At 41.9% G+C, this 17509-nt stretch overlaps 1 protein-coding gene across 2 annotated transcripts in view; it reads left to right on the forward strand.

The window, feature by feature from the left end:
• KIF1B (kinesin family member 1B) overlaps positions 1–17509 on the forward strand; it is a 161503-nt gene that overhangs the window by 96184 nt on the left and 47810 nt on the right. Inside the window, exons 22-29 of one of the 2 annotated variants that reach the window (XM_023515228.1) lie at positions 1524–1672; positions 3591–3769; positions 5112–5249; positions 7125–7373; positions 13980–14098; positions 15451–15536; positions 15893–16022; positions 16165–16327. In XM_023515228.1, the coding sequence (XP_023370996.1) occupies positions 1524–1672; positions 3591–3769; positions 5112–5249; positions 7125–7373; positions 13980–14098; positions 15451–15536; positions 15893–16022; positions 16165–16327 (1213 nt within the window). The remainder of the gene's footprint in view (positions 1–1523; positions 1673–3590; positions 3770–5111; positions 5250–7124; positions 7374–13979; positions 14099–15450; positions 15537–15892; positions 16023–16164; positions 16328–17509) is intronic. The other variant, XM_012807292.2, reaches the window with a different exon arrangement.

Below are 17509 nucleotides of genomic sequence, written 5' to 3' on the forward strand. Positions count from 1 at the left end.
GGGCTTCGTGAGATTACTGAGCACTGTCTTCATATAAATCTCTCAGGAAGCTTACGCGTCCTGCCCAATATTTCTGTACATATAAAGTTCATGTATCTGCTATAAATAAATATAGAGCTTAATATTTATTAAGATAGTCTGTTCAGTTGGCTGGTTTATATCAGAGATTTCCCAGTGAGGACTTTGTAATGTATCCGTGTACTTTAAAGCCATTTTTGGCATATTTCTAACCACATTGCTTAATCATGCTTGCCTAAGTTTTCTAGCATTTCTTAGCTGAATTAGGGCTTTCATCGTTAGTTATTGCCTTATAATTTAGGGTGAATGTTCATCACACCTCCTTTTCCCACCCAACTTCTTAGTAATCTCAAGGCTTCATATTAACTTTGAAGGAACTCTTAATTTATGTACTAAATTCTTTATGTTTAACTATCTAGACAAAATTGGCCCTTTTTCCCTCCTATATTAGAAAGGAAAAAAAATGAAATATTTGAAGTTATACTACATTTTACATGCTGGGGTCAGGGATATATTTTTTACTATGGCCACACATAATAATTATATCTTTTTTTTTTTTTTTTTTTTTAAGAGACAGGGTCTTACTTTGTCACCCTCGGTAGAATGCTGTGGCGTCACAATTCACAGCAACCTACAACTCTGGGCTTAGGCAATTCTCTTGCCTCAGCCTCCTGAGTAGCTAGGACTATAGGAGCCCGCCACAATGCCCTGCTATTTTTTGTTTGTTTGTTTGTTTGTTTCAGTTTGACTGGAGCCAGGTTTGAACCCACCACCCTTGGTATATGGGACTGGTGCCTTACCCACTGAGGCACATGCACCACCCCATAATTATATCTTTTTTTTAAAAAAAGGAAGGGAAAGGGTTGGGCATGGTGACTCCTGCCTGTAATCCTAGCACTCGGGGAAGCTGAAGTGGGTGGATTGCCTGAGCTCACAGGTTCAAGACCAGCCTAAGCCAGAATGAGACCCCGTCTCTAAAAAATAGCCCAGGTGTTATGGTGGGTGCCTGTAGTCCATCTACTTGGGAGGCTGAGGCAAGAGAATTGCTTGAGCCCAAGAGTTTGAAATTGCTGTGAGCTATGATGCCATAGCACTCTACTGAGGGCAATAAAGGGAGAGTCTGTCTCAAAAAAAAAAAAAAAAAAAAGAGAGAGAGAGAGGGTGGCGCCTGTGCCTCAAAGGAGTAGGGTGCCGGAGGTGGTGAGTTCAAACCCAGCCCCAGCCAAAAACTGCAAAAAAATGAGAGAGAGAGAGATCTGTTTCTTTGATATACTATTTTACATAAATACAGGAGTTGATTTGTTAGGCTTTCTGAAATATATATATTGCTTTCATAATGTCAACAGAATTAGTAAGCTTTATTAGAAAGAAGAAAAACAAAAGCTACTCAATGAAAAGAAACTGGAAAATGCCTCAACTTGATAAAGGAGATCCAGACAGAGGGGCGAGGTGATGTCTGTGTGGTTATGTGATCACCATTAAACATGCTTTGTTTGCTCTTTCAGTTCCTTGGACCCAGCATGAATTTGAGTTGGCCCAGTGGGCCTTCCGGAAATGGAAGTCTCACCAGTTTACTTCATTAAGGGACTTACTCTGGGGCAATGCTGTGTACCTAAAGGAAGCCAATGCCATCAGTGTGGAACTGAAGAAGAAGGTATGATGGGACAGGAACATGGCAGTCTGGAGGCTGAGCCTGCTGTGGGCACATCTGGGCTGTCACTTTGAGCTAACCTTTCCCTTAGGGGAACTCAGCTATGTTATGTAATAATGCTGCTTTTTTATATGCCTTTATTTAATATACGTATTAAATATATAATGATATATATTATATGTTATAGTATATAATATATATACGCTGGAATACAGTCGGTACTAATTAAATTTCTATTATAAAATTTAAAAAACAATTCATAAAACATTTAAAAAATAGATGTTCTCTAGCTTATTTTATGGGGGGGGGGGACCTGTATTCCTGACAAGAGCTAGAAAAACAGTCATAGAAAAATGCTTCTCTTGGGTTTCTGAAATGTCTTACTTTTGTTTTCTGCTATTAAGTTTTCACCTTTAAGTCCTGTATGCCCCTTTGCCACTGAGTTGCTTGTCTTCTAGGGTTCTGAGAGGCTCTGTTGTGTAATGGACAAGTGTATGTGCTCCTTACTCAGACAGTCCAGGGTCCAGCCCTACCTCCATGAGCTGTGTTGTCTCTAATAGCCCTATGCCTCTATTCACATCTACAAAGTGGGGTCAGCAACAGTGGCTGCCTCCAAGGGATATTATAAGGAATGAAAGTGTGAACAAAATACACATGAAGCATTTTGGGAGGCCGATGAGGGAGTATTACTTGAGGCAGGAGTTTGAGACCAGTCTAGGCAAGATACTTAGACCCCATCTCTAAAAAAAAAAAAAAAAAAAAATGAAAATCAGTAGGGGGTGGTGATGCACATCTGTAGTCCCAGCTACTCAGGAGGCTGAGGTGGGAGGATCTCTTGACCCCTGAGGAGTTCAAGGTAACAGTGAGCTATGATCACACCACTGCATCAGCCTAGGCAATAGAGTGAGGCCCTATCTTGGAAAAAAATAAAACAGTGCTAGAGAATGGTAATAGGCATTAAATTGTTTGTTTGTTGTTTGTAATTATTACCAGAACTTTACACCAAAACTTAGATTTAGCCTTCTGTATCACCTTAACAATAACTGCTAAGATTACAGAGGGAGATGATAATTGTGTAGTGGGTAAAAGCACAAACTGCCTGATTTAGGGGAAATTTGTTATCTTTTACCAGGGATGTGTTCTAGTCCTCTAAACTGGACATAAGATATCTTCATTCATAATCTCAGCAGCCCTTCTCATTTTGTTATTATTTTTAACCACTCCCTTCCTCGAGTAGAGTAGGTAAAGGCAATAACACTAGGGGTTTTTTTATTTTAACTGCTGTACCTAGCAATTTAGTTAATATTTGTTGGTGAAAATATAAGGCGGTGGTGAGAAATAAATAACATGAGGCTTGCAAAGCAGGCACCATACCATAAACACTTCTAAGAGTAGTAGCTGTAATCTCTCCCTGGTAAGTGGAAAACCTCCATGTGTTTCCATTCTCCCTCATTACTGAGTGTCTAGAGATGCGTTCTTGGGTCTGGTTTTAGTCTTTTGGAGATAGTCTCACTCAGTTGCCTGGGTAAAGCTCAGTGGTATCACGGTAGCTCACACAACCTCAGACTCCTAGGCTCACGTAATCCTCCCACCTGTGCCTCCCAAATTGCCAGGATTTATTGGTGTGAACCACTGCACCAGCTGCTTTTGGTCTCTTGTGTAAGATCTACAAAAGACTTCATTCAGTCGACTATTACCTATTTACTGAGATGTTAGTTTGCTACACTAAGAAAACAAAGAATGTAAATAGCTGAATTAGAAATTAAAATTATTCCCTATGATTTTTATACAGATGACCATTTTTGTCAGTCACAAGCTGTTTGTTGAGCCAATATTACATTTGACTTCTTTCTATCGGGGGCACGGTTCCTTTGTCTCATCTCATTCTTACTGAAAACCATTGTCAATTCTTTCCATTCAGGTGCAGTTTCAGTTTGTTCTGTTGACTGACACGCTGTACTCGCCTTTGCCTCCCGAGTTACTTCCCACTGATATGGAAAAAACTCACGAGGACAGGCCTTTCCCTCGCACTGTGGTGGCAGTAGAAGTCCAGGATCTAAAGAATGGAGCAACACATTATTGGTCTTTGGAGAAACTCAAGTATGAAAACTTTCATAAAAGCTGATTGTTTTATTTACGAAATAATGACAAATTACTTTAAGTGGGCTCCCTCCAACTCTCTTCTCCGTTGCTTGTTTTTTTTCGTAAGGCTAGTCAAGTGAAGCCGTGGAAGTAGAGAGGGAACAATGAAATCTCTGACTAGTAGTGAAACTGTGCTCAGACCAACCACTGTTGCTGTCTTTCCTATGCTTGCTGTTGTGGCCAGTGATACTAACGTGTATCCATCTTCTTTTAAGTGAATAAATAGATCCTGTTCCTCACACACCTTTGACATTGTAGATATTTAAATTTACCCTCCATAGGCTCGGCACCTGTGGCTCAAGCGGCTAAGGCACCAGCCACATACACCTGAGCTGGCGGGTTCAAATCCAGCCCGGGCCCGCCAAATAACAATGAGGGCTGCAACCAAAAAAGAGCTGGGCATTGTGGTGGGTGCCTGTAGTCCCAGCTACTTGTGGGGCGGAGGCAGGAGACTCGCTTGAGCCCAGGAGTTGGAGATTGCTGTGAGCTGTGATGCCATAGCATTCTACCCAGGGCAACAGCTTGGGGCTCTGTCTCAAAAAAAAAAAAAAATTTACCCTCCACACACCGTCTTTTATTTCAAATGTTCCGATTCCATATTTATCTCTGTCTTGGATCTGGAAATTACTCATCTTCTCTGTCGTGGACCACATGATGATTGATGATAAATGGGGAGCTTATAACATAGCTCCCTGGCTTCATGTGATGAGGCACTTGCTGCTGTCTCAGGGTGTTTGGGATGCCATGCACCATTGAGCCACACTCCCCTGTGACTGTCATGCCTGGTGACGACAGGTGGCCATTCTTGACTTTTGGTGGCTGTCTCTGAATTCTTTGGATGCTTGCTTGCTTTTTTTTTTTTTTTGAGACAGAGTCTCTTGTTGCCCTCGGTACAGTGCTGTGGCATCACAGTTCACAGCAACCTCAAACCCTTAGGCTTGAGCCATTCTATTGCTTCAGCCTTCCAAGTAGCTGGGACCACAGGCACCCACCACAATGCCTGGATATTTTCTCATTGCAGTTGTCATTGTTGTTTAGCTGGCCCGGGTTGGGCTCAAACACACCAGCCTCAAACCCACCAGCTTTGGTGCATGTGGCTGGCACTGTAACCACCTTGCTGCAGGCATCAAGCCTGGATGCTATTTTGCTTTCTGTATGTGTGATCTTCATCCTTTTAAAGTAATATTAAATAGTAGGAGGAGCTTCTTTTCCAAAACACTTGGATGGAAGATGTTTCCAAAGCAAAATTTTCACGCAGTCTCATAGTATTAACCCAATGCACCTTATGTTTACTAAACAGGCAGAGGCTGGATTTGATGCGAGAGATGTATGACAGGGCAGGGGAGATGGCCTCTGGTGCCCAAGATGAGAGCGAGACCACTGTGACTGGCAGCGATCCGTTCTATGATCGGTTCCACTGGTTCAAACTTGTGGGGAGGTATGTGATAATTTTGTTGATGTTGTCTTTTTAAATAATAAATACTCCTATTTTAATTGTTCTAAACCATAGCAGATATTACAATAAATTAAAAGAAAGCTGTATAAACAAGCACAGTCTGTAATATTATCTACCGGTATAATAACCACTATGTCATTTGGTGTATTTCCCTTTTGTTTTATTCACACGGCGTATTTGTTTCAAGCCTCAACCTAACAGTCTTCCCTGGCTTCCAGTTTACTCACAAAATGTTTTACTATTAATTAAGATAGATTTAAAAGGCTGAGCACAGTGGCTCACACCAGTGCTTTGGGAGGCTGAAGCAGGAGAATCACTTGTTATTTCTCCAAAGAAATAACAATAAAATAAAAGGTATATGTAAAGAAAAAGGAAACCTGTATCTGTATTGTACACAGTTTAAAATCATAGCATAGCTTATGGGACTGCAGTTTGTTCATTTTCTGATTTGTCCTCTTTCTTTTTAAGCAATTCATCCCACTTTAGTCACTGCCAAGGACAAACTAATTGCACACTGTGCAAGTCGCCCTGAACCTGTTTTGTGACATCATTTCCAGCATTTTCAGCATTTAATGAAAACAAGTAGTGCTTCTAGGAGTCTTTTTTTTTTTTTTTTTGAGACAGAGCCTCAAGCTGTCACCCTGGGTAAAGTGCTGTGGCATCACAGCTCACAGCAACCTCAGATTCTTGGGCTTAAGCGATTCTTTTGCCTCTGCCTCCCAAGTAGCTGGGACTACAGGCACCTGCCACAACACCCGGCTATTTTTTGGTTGCAGCCATCATTGTTGTTTGGCAGGCCCGGGCTGGATTCATACCCCGCCAACTCATGTGTATGTGGCTGGTGCCTTAGCTGCTTGAGCCATAGGTGCTGAGCCAGGAGTCTTTTTTTTTTTGTTTAAAGACTGGGTTTCACCCTATGGTCCAGGCTAGAGTACAGTGGCATGATTATATTACTGCAGCTTCACACTCCCAGGCTGAAAGCAAGCCTCCTGCCTCAGTCTCCCAAAGGAGCAGCAGGGACTATGGAGTGTGCCAGCACATCTGGCAGTTCTTTAAATTTTTGTAGAGACAGGGTCTCACTGTGTTGCCCAGGCTGGTCTTGACTTCCTGGGCTCAAGTGATTCTTCCATCTTGGCCTCCTAAAGCACTGGCATTACAGGTGTGAGCCATTGTGTCTCAGTCTTGTGAGTCCATATTGAATCTAGTTCTTAGAGGTTTAGAATTTTTAAAGTAGGGGGAAAATTTTTGAGCTGAATGATTTCAGAATTAGAATTGCTTTGCAATTGCAAAAACTCTGTGATGTTTTTTAAAGGTACTGGGTAACAAGGAGTTGCTGAAATAAAAATGAAATAAGTCTTTTCCATTCTACTCTGATAGTAAAGAGGTTTTCTCAAAGAGATGAATTGGCTAAACATACCTTGGCCAAGAAAAGCACGTGCTGCTTTAGCATATCCCATTTCACCCATTTCGTTTTCTACTCTGAGATGATATGAGAATTTGAATAAAGATTCGAAGCCTTATTTCAGTGGCTCCTTTGAGGCCTGGATGCTAATCTCTTGTGTGAACTAGAGAATATAAACATTTTATAGCACAATATTTGCTGGGAATGGTCTACTCACGTATTTCTTTTGCTGTTCTTATTCTGAAGATCAGGCCTTGCATAACTTTTTCAACCTGCCCTATTTCTTTTCATCTAATTCAGATGATTTTTGTTTATTTTATCCTTTTGCTTTTCTGTTAACTTTTATTGTGTTGATTCTCCAGTGGATTCTGTCCTATTGGTACCTGTAGCTTCCTGTTTAACCAACTATTCCTCTCTCCTTGGCTGTGTGAATCGTCGTCTTCCCTGGTGTCTAGTTCCCCCATTTTCCACGGCTGTGTGAATGAGCGCCTTGCTGACCGCACGCCCTCCCCTACTTTTTCCACGGCTGATTCCGACATCACTGAGCTGGCTGACGAGCAGCAAGATGAGATGGAGGATTTTGATGATGAGGCATTCGTGGATGACACCGGCTCTGACGCAGGGACGGAGGAGGGATCAGATCTCTTCAGTGACGGGCATGACCCGTTTTACGACCGATCCCCTTGGTTCATTTTAGTGGGAAGGTTGGTGAGGTTATTGTGAGAAAGGCAAAAAGGGACCAGCTCTTGATCTAAAAGGCCTCTTTGTGCAGTTTTGGATAATCTTACTTTAGCCAATTCACTTCACACTCTGTCCTCAAGGCCACCAGTATGTCAGGCTCTTTATAATGCTGATCTGGCCAGAGAGAGATCGCAGGCATTGTTTGTAGTGTACTCTGTCTACTCAGCCCAACGTACAGCAATGTGTAAATACCTCATAGAGGACCCCTGGTCTTAAATTGCCCCATAATTTTGTTCTAAAGGAGGAACCCCAAAGGAGAAAGTAATTAAAGCTAAGAGTCAAACATGAGTTCAGTGAATGGTATTGTAGTCTAGATGTTTCCTTCTTAAAGCAGCGTGATTGAAGAAGTATAGGAGATGGCATGAGGAAGGGAGCAGAGCAAGTGCAAGGTCAGGCGAAAGAATTCCTGAATCCTGCTGCAGGAGTCAGAGGACAAGGTGGACTCAGGAGGAGTGTTGGGTTGATTTTTTCCTTCGTCTACTGAGATACAAAAACAATCAGGAAAGTCAAGTTTCTCCTTTGTCTAAAATGGATACCTTGGCCATCTGTGGTGGCTCATACCTATAATTTCAGCATTTTAGCAGGCCAAGGTAGGAGAGTCACTTCAGGCCAGGAGTTTGAGACTAGCCTAGGCATCAGTTTTTACAAAAATTAAAAAATAGCTGAGTGGTGGAACATACCTGTACTTCCAACTACGCAAGAGGCTGAGGGTGGGAGGGAGGATCACTTGAGCTCAGGAGTTTGAGGCTGCGGTGAACTGTGATTATGGCACTGCACTTCAGACGAGGCAACACAGTGAGACCTGTCTCTAAAAGGAAAAAAAAAATTAATTAAAGAAAGATGTCTTTGATTGGTCAGTTTCATTGAGCCTATCTGTAGGTCTTTGGTGTCTGTTAAAATTTTACTTACAGACTTTATAATACGGAATCTCAGAAAGTCCTCCATTGACACCATCAACAATCAGAGAAGCTGATTTATATTAAAACTGAGAAAATTACATACAGATTGTGGGATAGTAATGCTTTTGTTTTAAATCTTGTAGCCCTGTTGTTCGGTACATTTCCATACAATTCTAAGAGGGTTGGAAGTTAGAACCCAATTTCTGGCCATAAACTTGGTCCCAGTGTCAGTTGTGCAGCTTCCAAAGCTGTTCACATGTGTTCTGTACCTTTGCATGGTGAGGAGTAGACAGCTTCATCCTATGATTAGTGGTGTGGGGAGGAGAAACCTGCATAACTGTGAGGAGAAGCCGGGGCCACCTGTGTCACTCACTTAGGACAAGCAACTTAAACCGAGGCCTGTTGGGTTCTCAAGTGTAAAAAGAACAGTTAGGCAGAAAAAAAGAACCTTAAAAATCTTTTCATCTTGCATATTCTGTCATCTACCCTAGAAAAGCAAACATCCTACCTAGGATTTCTACTAAGAAGTATTTGTATTTTGAATTAGTTGTGTGGACACTTGATTCAGAATCCCTCTTAATGTGGAAACCAGCTGCCTTAAGATAGATATGTTAAGATACAGTCTCTCTAGTTTTATTTTTTTAATTACATCAGATATAAGTGTAGGTATAAGGCAATTAATCCTACTTTGATTTTCACATAAAGCATTTAGGGAGATATGGCTCAGGAAGCGACGCTTCCATTTGTTTCCGTTCCTAGGTTCTAGAACTACCTTGCCTTGCAAGAGACTAGGTGAAGAGGTGAATCATAGTAATCCAAAAAGTGAAGCATAGCTCTCCACTGTTGCCCTTGACTACATTTCTCCTGTATAAACAAAATTCTGATAATGCAGCATCACTCGGTTGTGTGGTGGTCATTGTATATATAATAGGAGTGACTTCTTTCCTGTTCTCGTGATTCACAGGATTGGATTTCCCCTATTGGCAGATAATTGTAATATAAATCACTTGCAGAAATCTTTAATTTCTCGTGAAATTCCATTTGTAGGTTTTTTCCTTGGCTGTGGCTGCCTCTGGTGAATCTTTATATGAAAACTAAAAGAGCTTGTCCCTTTAGCTGTTCTCTTATGGCATGGTGGGATGTTATGCACCATCCATCGTAATTTGGGATGAATGTAAACGATTTAAGTTAGTCTTCTGGGCCGAAGGGGAACAAAGGATGGTTATTCTGTGGTCTTTTTGAATACCTTAACTGACATTCTTTCTGTAAATATCATCATAATTATGCTGATATTTCTTATCTTTATGTTGACAAATTTGTGTACCTTTTTGATGTAACTTCACTGCTAATGTATCCTTTACATCTTCCCCTCTCTCATCCCTGTTCTCCTTCAGTCTGCTAAGTCAAAGTATAAGGACTCTCAAAAATGCAGAGTTAATTCCAGTTTATAAAGTGTCAGAAGAGACCTTTTATACAGCATCGATTTTGGGCTAAGGGCTATATTCTGATCAGGTAACATGACGAGGAGCTGTCTTGTGAATGCGTGATTGTACAGTCTCAGAGCTGATGCCCTGCTCCTGCCATAAAATCATAAAATTCTCTTTTCTAAAAAGGGAAATTTGGGCTAGACACACTGGCTCATGCCTGTAACCCTAGCATTCTGGGTTGCTGAGATAGGAGGAGTGCTTGAGCTCAGGAGTTCAAGACCAGCCTGGACAAGAGCAAGACCTCATCTCTGCTAAAAATAGAAAAACTAGCCAGGCATTGTAGAGGGCACCTATGTAGTCCCAGCTACTTGGGAGGCTGAGGCAGGAGGATCGCTTTAGCCCAGGAGTTGGAGTTTGCTCAGAGCTAGGTTGACTCCATGGCACCCTAGCCTAGGCAACAGAGCAAGACTCGGTCTCCAAAAAAAAAAAATAATAAATAAAATATTGGGAAGGAAATCTGCAAAAATGTCTTTGATGCTTTCACGCTTGGGATGGCCATTGCCATAGGCAGGAAGGAAAGTCTCTTTAGTGTGTGCTCAAATAGTACTTTATTGTAACATGTGTATGAATATGATAAGCTTCCTTAAAAAATCAATAGCCCCTATTTTTACATAGTTGTGTTTGAGATAACATATATAGTAAAGAATCTAGATGTGTTCTAAATAGTTAATATCTGTCATGAGTATGGTCTAGAAAAATCAACCTAGTATAAAGTTGGATAAATTTACTTCTCTGTTTCTGTTTTAACCCATTTTTCCTGGAAAATCTGCTTAAAGATAGTAGATAGATCATTTTCCTATTTCCTGATGCTCATAGATGTTTACTAACCAGGTATGTATCGTGTATTTACTGTATGACATGACCATGACCTCTGCAGATAATGGTGAGCAAAACCAGATGTGGGTCAAGTGGTGTGTCTCATACCTCTGATTCTAGCACTTTGGGAGACTGAGGCAGGGACTGCTTGAGGTCAGGCATTCAAGACCAGTTTGAGCAAGAACAAGACACAACTAGAAAAAATTAGATGAGCATAGTGGCCTGTAGTCCCAGCTCCTTGGGATACTGAGGCAAGAGGATCCTTGAACCCAGGAACTTGAGGTTGCAGTGAGCCATGATCACACCGCTGCATTCTAGTGGGGAAGACAGAGCAACACTCACTCGTCTCACAAAAACAAAAAACCCCAAACAGCAAGACATAGTTCCTGCCCTAACATACATATAGTTGGTGGGCGACACAGCCGTAATCACATGAATAAATGTAAATTACAGCAATGATGAAAATAGCCAACTATTTTGACTGGCGCCCGTAGCTCAGTGTTAGGGTGCCGTCCACATGCACTGGGTGGGGCTGGTGAACATGGCCTGGGCCAGCTAAACGGAAAAAAAAAAAAAAGGAAAAGAAAGAAAAGAAAATAGCCAACTATTTTAAATTGCACACCAACGTTATGGACATGCTGTAATGTGTGTGTTGCCAAGATTATATAACACAGGGTGTTGGGTCTGTCTGGATGTTCCCAGGTCCCCTAGTTCCTGGTGTCAAGAATGAGTACTGGTACCAAGCTGAGCTGATAACAGAGTAGTCACAGATACAGAACAGTCCCACACAAACAGTTTATTACTGGAGAAAGAAATAAGCTATACAAAGTGAAAGTGAAGAAGCTGCACAAAGTGACAAAAGTGAAAACATGTTCCAGAGAGAGAGAAACAGGTTAGCCTCCACAAGTGGAGACAGACCAGAGTCTGAGCAATGCTGAGCACATGCTGCATTTTATAAGCCCACTAGTTTGGCCCACCTTTCTCCTGGTGGTATTGGTTATTATTTCTTGCCTTTTGGGGTGATTGACAGGTTAAGATTATAAAAGAGATTACATAACAGGTTGGTTATGTAACAGTTTCCCTTTCTAGGCATGCCAATAGGGCTTCCCCACAATTCTTCATGAAAGCTCCACCCATGCTATGCCAATTATGTGGTAATGAGCTCTAGGTCAGTGAAAGATCACTAGGAACTGCTTATTGTGTATGTTCCCACTAGTTACCATCCTCAGTATGATTTGCAGCAAAAATTCTGTACCCACTGAAGATGTGAGGGGGCCCATAGCTTGGTGGTTAGGGCACTGGCCACATGCTTCCGGTCTGGCAGGTTCGAACCCAGCCCAGGCGTGCTAAACAAACAGAAAAAAAAACCAGCCCGAGTGTTGTGGCAGGTGCCTGCAGTCCCAGCTACTAGGGAGGCTGAGGCAAGAGAATCACTTGAGCCCAAGAGTTTGAGGTGGCTGTAAGCTACGATGCCATAGCACTCTACTGAGGGGGACAAAGTGAGACTCTGTCTCAATAAAAAATAAATAAATAAATAAATAATAAAAGATTTGAAGACGTGAAGTCAAAGGCATGAGATGGGTAGTGAGTGCAGAGAGGACTACAGGCAGGGGCCATGTGCAGTGACTCTTTAATAGCCCAGGCATTGGAAGTGGGCAAGTCTGGCTGGAAAGCTGGGAAGAAAGGAGAATGATCTCTATGTGATAGCTTGTGCTGAATTCTTAGTCTTTTCAACTCTGTTGTGGTAGTTGGTGTTTGATGGTCTTCTTTACAATCCTTTTTAGAAGACTTTGTACTTAAAATTTTTATGCCCCGAAGCTCTAACCCTCTTCCTGAGCCTCATTCGCCCCTCCCACTTAGGAGCAGACTGAAAGGGAAGGAGTCATCAATTGGTCTGATTTAATGTTCATTTGTGGTTATTTTTATTTTACTTTTCATTCATATTTCATTTATTCTCAAAGTTCTATTAACATTTGTTTTTCTGTGGTGAATTTTGTCTATTTCCAGAATTTTTACTACTTTGAGTTGAAATCCCAATATCCACCCCGTTCTCCTCCTAACTTTGTTTTAAAGTAGATTTCAGAACAGGAAATCTACAGCAGACAGGCATGATGTCGCTTTTAGTTATGTTTGATTTCTTGATGCAAGTGTTTACTCTTTGTCCTTTGTCTTATGTTCAAAGATCAGCATATGCCAAGTAGGAAAGTAGGAGTAACAGTAGGAACTAGATTTTCTTTCCCTTGCACTAATTGAAATGAACACTCTTCAGCTTGTGATCACCATTTTTATTGCTTTTAAAAAAATTAAAGGCTGGCTTGGTGCCTGTAGTTCAGTGGTTAGGACACTGGCCACATGCACCAGGGCTGGCGGGTTCGAGCCCAGCCCAGGCCTGCTAAACAACAATAACAGCAACAACAAAAAAATAGCCAGGCGTTGTGTTGGACGCCTGTAGTCTCCGCTACTTGGGAGGCTGAGGCTACTTGGGAGACTGAGAATCACTTAAGCCCGAGAGTCTGAGGTTGCTATAAGCTGTGACATCACAGCACTCTACCAAGGGTGACATATGAGACTCTGTCTCAAAAAAAAAAAATCAAAAGCTACAAAATAATGAGAGAAGAAAAAAGGAATACAAATGTAATAGGACTTTGTTTAAAATGTAAAGTGTTAGTTCTGTGACTTACCTTTTATTTATGCATTCACGAATTAGGTTTTGGACTCTAGGAGCAAAATAAACCCTTCAGGGATCATCAGCGGTCTTCCCCCTTAGCCTTTATCTTGATGCCCTTCAGATCAAGCTCACCACTCAGAGGTTTCTGACTGCACAGCTTCTCTGCCCATGTATATCTGCTTCCTTCACTTTGTCAGCGAAGAGAATAGCCCGTCCTTAGAGTAAAAATAAAAGACCCATAATACTGAGATGTGAAATCCATTCTAGAGTTATTAACTACATTTCAGTCACATTTTTCCTGCCTTTTTAGTCTCCTGATTCCTGTTTTACCCATTGGAAAAATAAAAAAACTCCTTAAAAGGTTAATCTCTTGGGGAGGTTAACCTGCTATCCCCAGCAGGATCATAGAGCAGTATCTTGAAAGTCTACTTTCAACTGTTACTCTTTTACCTACAGTGGTATTTTTTGCAGAGAGTAATTTGGTGTAAGTTGGTCTTTGTCAGCGGCTTCACCAAACATTTGCATTTGTTAGTGTTGTCTCTGTCTAAAAATGCAGTTGGAGGAAATGTGAGGATATGAAGGTGGGAGTGACAAGGCCCAGAAGCCAGCGCAGTTTCATGGCCATGTTCTTAGTGAATCTGAAAGCCAGCTTCTCTCTGTGGGATGCTCTGATGTCAGTCTCCTGGTTTCTGTCTCTAGGGCGTTTGTTTACCTGAGCAATCTGCTGTATCCTGTGCCCCTGATCCACAGGGTGGCCATTGTCAGTGAGAAGGGGGAAGTGCGGGGATTTCTGCGTGTGGCTGTCCAGGCCATTGCAGGTAGGTGACCCTCTTCTGATATGAGAAGTATGGGTTCAGTTCGGGGTAGGCCGGCTTCATTATAGGTACAAACTGTAGGGGGTTTGCCTTGGGAAAAGCCTTTATTGGTTCCTTTCTAGCTGTTGTTCCCAAGTATTATAAGTAGATTCTATTTTGTTTGTGTTATCACTGTTTTGGATTAATGGGGTATAAGGGTTTCCTTTAACATGTTAAAGAACAGCTCTTGGATTAACTTTGTAAAAGTCACTGGCATTTTAAATAAGGTATCTTACCCTAATACAGTATTGGCAAGAAAAGAAAGTATCTTAATTACTTCAGAAGTGATGAAGAATTTTTAGGACTTTGTCTTGCTGAATTTTCTCTCAGGGTACTTCTAGTCATTTCTTTGACTGCTTTTATAGTGCTCAGGTCAAAATTCTGATATAAACTGGTGGTGGTGGGGGGCATGCCTGTAGTGACAGCAACTCTGTATTCTGAGTGGGGAGGATGGCTTGAGCCTCGGAGGCCAGCATGGGCATTGTAGTGAGACCCTGGCTCTTAAAAATCAATCAGTCAGGCTCGGCGCCTGTGGCTCAAGCGGCTAAGGCGCCAGCCACATACACCTAAGGTGGTGGGTTCGAATCCCCAGCCCGGGCCCGCCAAACAACAATGATGGCTGCAACCAAAAAAAAAAAAAAAAAAATGGCCAGGCGTTGTGGCAGGCGCCTGTAGTCCCAGCTACGTGGGAGGCTGAGGCAGGAGACTCGCTTGAGCCCAGGAGTTGGAGGTTGCTGTGAGCGTGATGCCACGGCACTCTACCCGGGGGGATAGCTTGAGGCTCTGTCTCAAAAAAAAAAAAAAAAAATCAATCAGTCAATATTCTGGTATTTTCTATGATCCAGACTATATTCTAAGGAAAGAATGTGGCCATTTCCTGTAATTTTTCTGTCTTAATTCCCAAATGCTGCACTTTGTTAAGCAACCTTTCAGCCTTTTCTTTATGGAAACCTTTGCCACAGTCCACAATGTTGAGTTTATGAAAGTTGCCTCCACAAGTATATTACAGTATTTTTAAGTGTTTGTTTTGTATTACTGAATATAATCTTGCCACAATAGAGGGGTGGCTCAGTATGCTAGATACGACATTTGAACAATCTCAAAAATAAAACCGATTATTAACTAGTCTTATGTGAACTAAGGAGGTTGGTAAACCTACACACAGAGTTGGAAGCAGCCCTTGTAATTTTGCTGCTTCAGTGTCATTCTTTCTTATCGAAAGGGACTTTGCTATTTATCTCATAATCTGACGAGAGTCATTCATCTTTCTCCCATATGTAGTCTCATTCTGTCTTTGCTGATTTTTTTCTACTTAGCGGATGAAGAAGCTCCTGATTATGGCTCTGGAATTCGACAGTCAGGAACAGCTAAAATATCTTTTGATAACGAGTACTTTAATCAGGTGAGAAACCTTCAGGAAGAAGGAAAACCTTATGGAAATAGAAAGAAGTAGGTAGGGTTTTAAGGGAAATGTTCTGCATTGGAGACTAATTCCCATTTCTAGAATTAAAAAGTACAGGATGCTGGTGACCGCAGATTGTTCACTAAAATATGGGACATGCCCAGCAATTACTAAGGTTAAGGTCAACGGCACAGACCCAGCATGTACCTTTCACTCTCTTGCCTTTCCTCAGTTTTTAATCTGTGTTGTTTTCCAGTCACTATTATTTGTCAAACAAATAAACAGAAGTAAGGAAATCAATGAAAACTATGTTTTTTGTAGTACTTTGTCATATACCTCCCCTCCCTTGTTTTCAGAATGACTTCTCTTCTGTTGCAATGACTCGTTCTGGTCTGTCCTTGGAGGAGCTGAGGATTGTGGAAGGACAGGGTCAGAGTTCTGAGGTCATCTCCCCTCCAGAAGAAATCAATCGAATGAATGACTTGGGTAAGTAGACAGAGTTTACTGTGTTGGGGAACATTTTGAAAGACGGGAAAATACTGACCGTGATCAAAGGATGGAGAAAATGCCCAGCTCCCTCCTCTTCACATTGTTTGAACTATATGTATGTTCATTTGTCCCTCTTTAGATTTGAAGTCTGGCACTTTGCTGGATGGCAAGATGGTGATGGAAGGGTTTTCGGAAGAGATTGGCAACCACCTGAAACTGGGCAGTGCCTTCACTTTCCGAGTAACCGTGTTGCAGGCCAGTGGGATCCTCCCAGAGTATGCAGATATCTTCTGCCAGTTCAAGTAAGCTTCCCCTTGGCTCTGCCTACTTTGCTGGCAGCCTACTGAGATGCTGTCCTTTGTGCATTATAAAGCACTTTGTACATGTGAGATTAAGTCCTTCCAGGCTTTGAAGGAAAACACTTTCATCTCTCAAGATGGGAGTGAGGGGGGCAGTGCCTGTGGCTCAGTGGGTAGGGCGCCGGCCCCATATACCAAGGGTGGCAGGTTCGAACACAGCCCAAGCCAAACTGCAACAACAACAAAAAAATAAAGTAAGACTCAGTCTCTTAAAAAAAAAGAAAAAAAAAGATAGGAGTGAGAAACAGAAACCTGCACAGGAATGAAAGAAGGTCCCGTATAGGGAGGAGTGTGCCCTGTATGCTGCTGCAGGCTCTGTTGTGGGCTGTCCCCTCTGCAGGAGCACAGGGCCTGGTCCAGAGCAGCCTGTTATTAGTCTTTTTAATACTTGTCATGCTAAAATGTGTTATTATTGAAAAGTCTGGAAGCAATGAATTATCTAGCCACTAATTATGCCTATTTAATACTTGGGAAAAGGAAATTAAGTAATATAAAGAATAAATTCTATACTAACTAAAAAGCTAGTATGTAGAGAAGGTGTGGCAGCTTTTATTTCTTATCCACTTAGAGCTCCTTCTGTTCTGTGATGTTCTTTAGATGCTTTCATTTTTATACCTCTCTAAAAGACCACTTTCTTACGAATTTTAAGTTTGTTTTTTTTTTTTTTTTTTGAGACAGAGTCTCACTGTGTCGCCCTCGGCAAAGTGCAGTGGCACCACAGCTCACAGCAACCTCAAACTCTTGGGCTTAAGCGATTCTCCTACCTCAGCAGCTGGGACCACAGGTGCCCACCACAGTGCCTGGCCATCTTTTGTTGCAGTTGTCATTGTTTATTAAGCTGGCCTGGGCTAGGTTTGAACCTGCCACCCTCTGTGCATGTGGCTGACACCACTACCACTGTGCTAAGAGCTACAAGCCTGAATTTTAAGTTTTTTTTATTTTTTTTATTTTGAGACAGAGTCTCAAGCTGTCGCCCTGGGTAGAGTGCTGTCCTGTCACAGCTCACAGCAACCTCCAACTCTTGGGCTTAAGCGACTCTCTTGCCTCAGCCTCCCAGGTAGCTGGGACTACAGGTGCCTGCCATAGTCTGGCTATTTTTATTTATGTATTTTTTTTTTTTTTTTT

This window comes from Otolemur garnettii, unplaced genomic scaffold, assembly GCF_000181295.1.
Source record: "Otolemur garnettii isolate 467f Iridium unplaced genomic scaffold, OtoGar3 scaffold00067, whole genome shotgun sequence".
Classification (NCBI taxonomy): domain Eukaryota; kingdom Metazoa; phylum Chordata; class Mammalia; order Primates; family Galagidae; genus Otolemur; species Otolemur garnettii.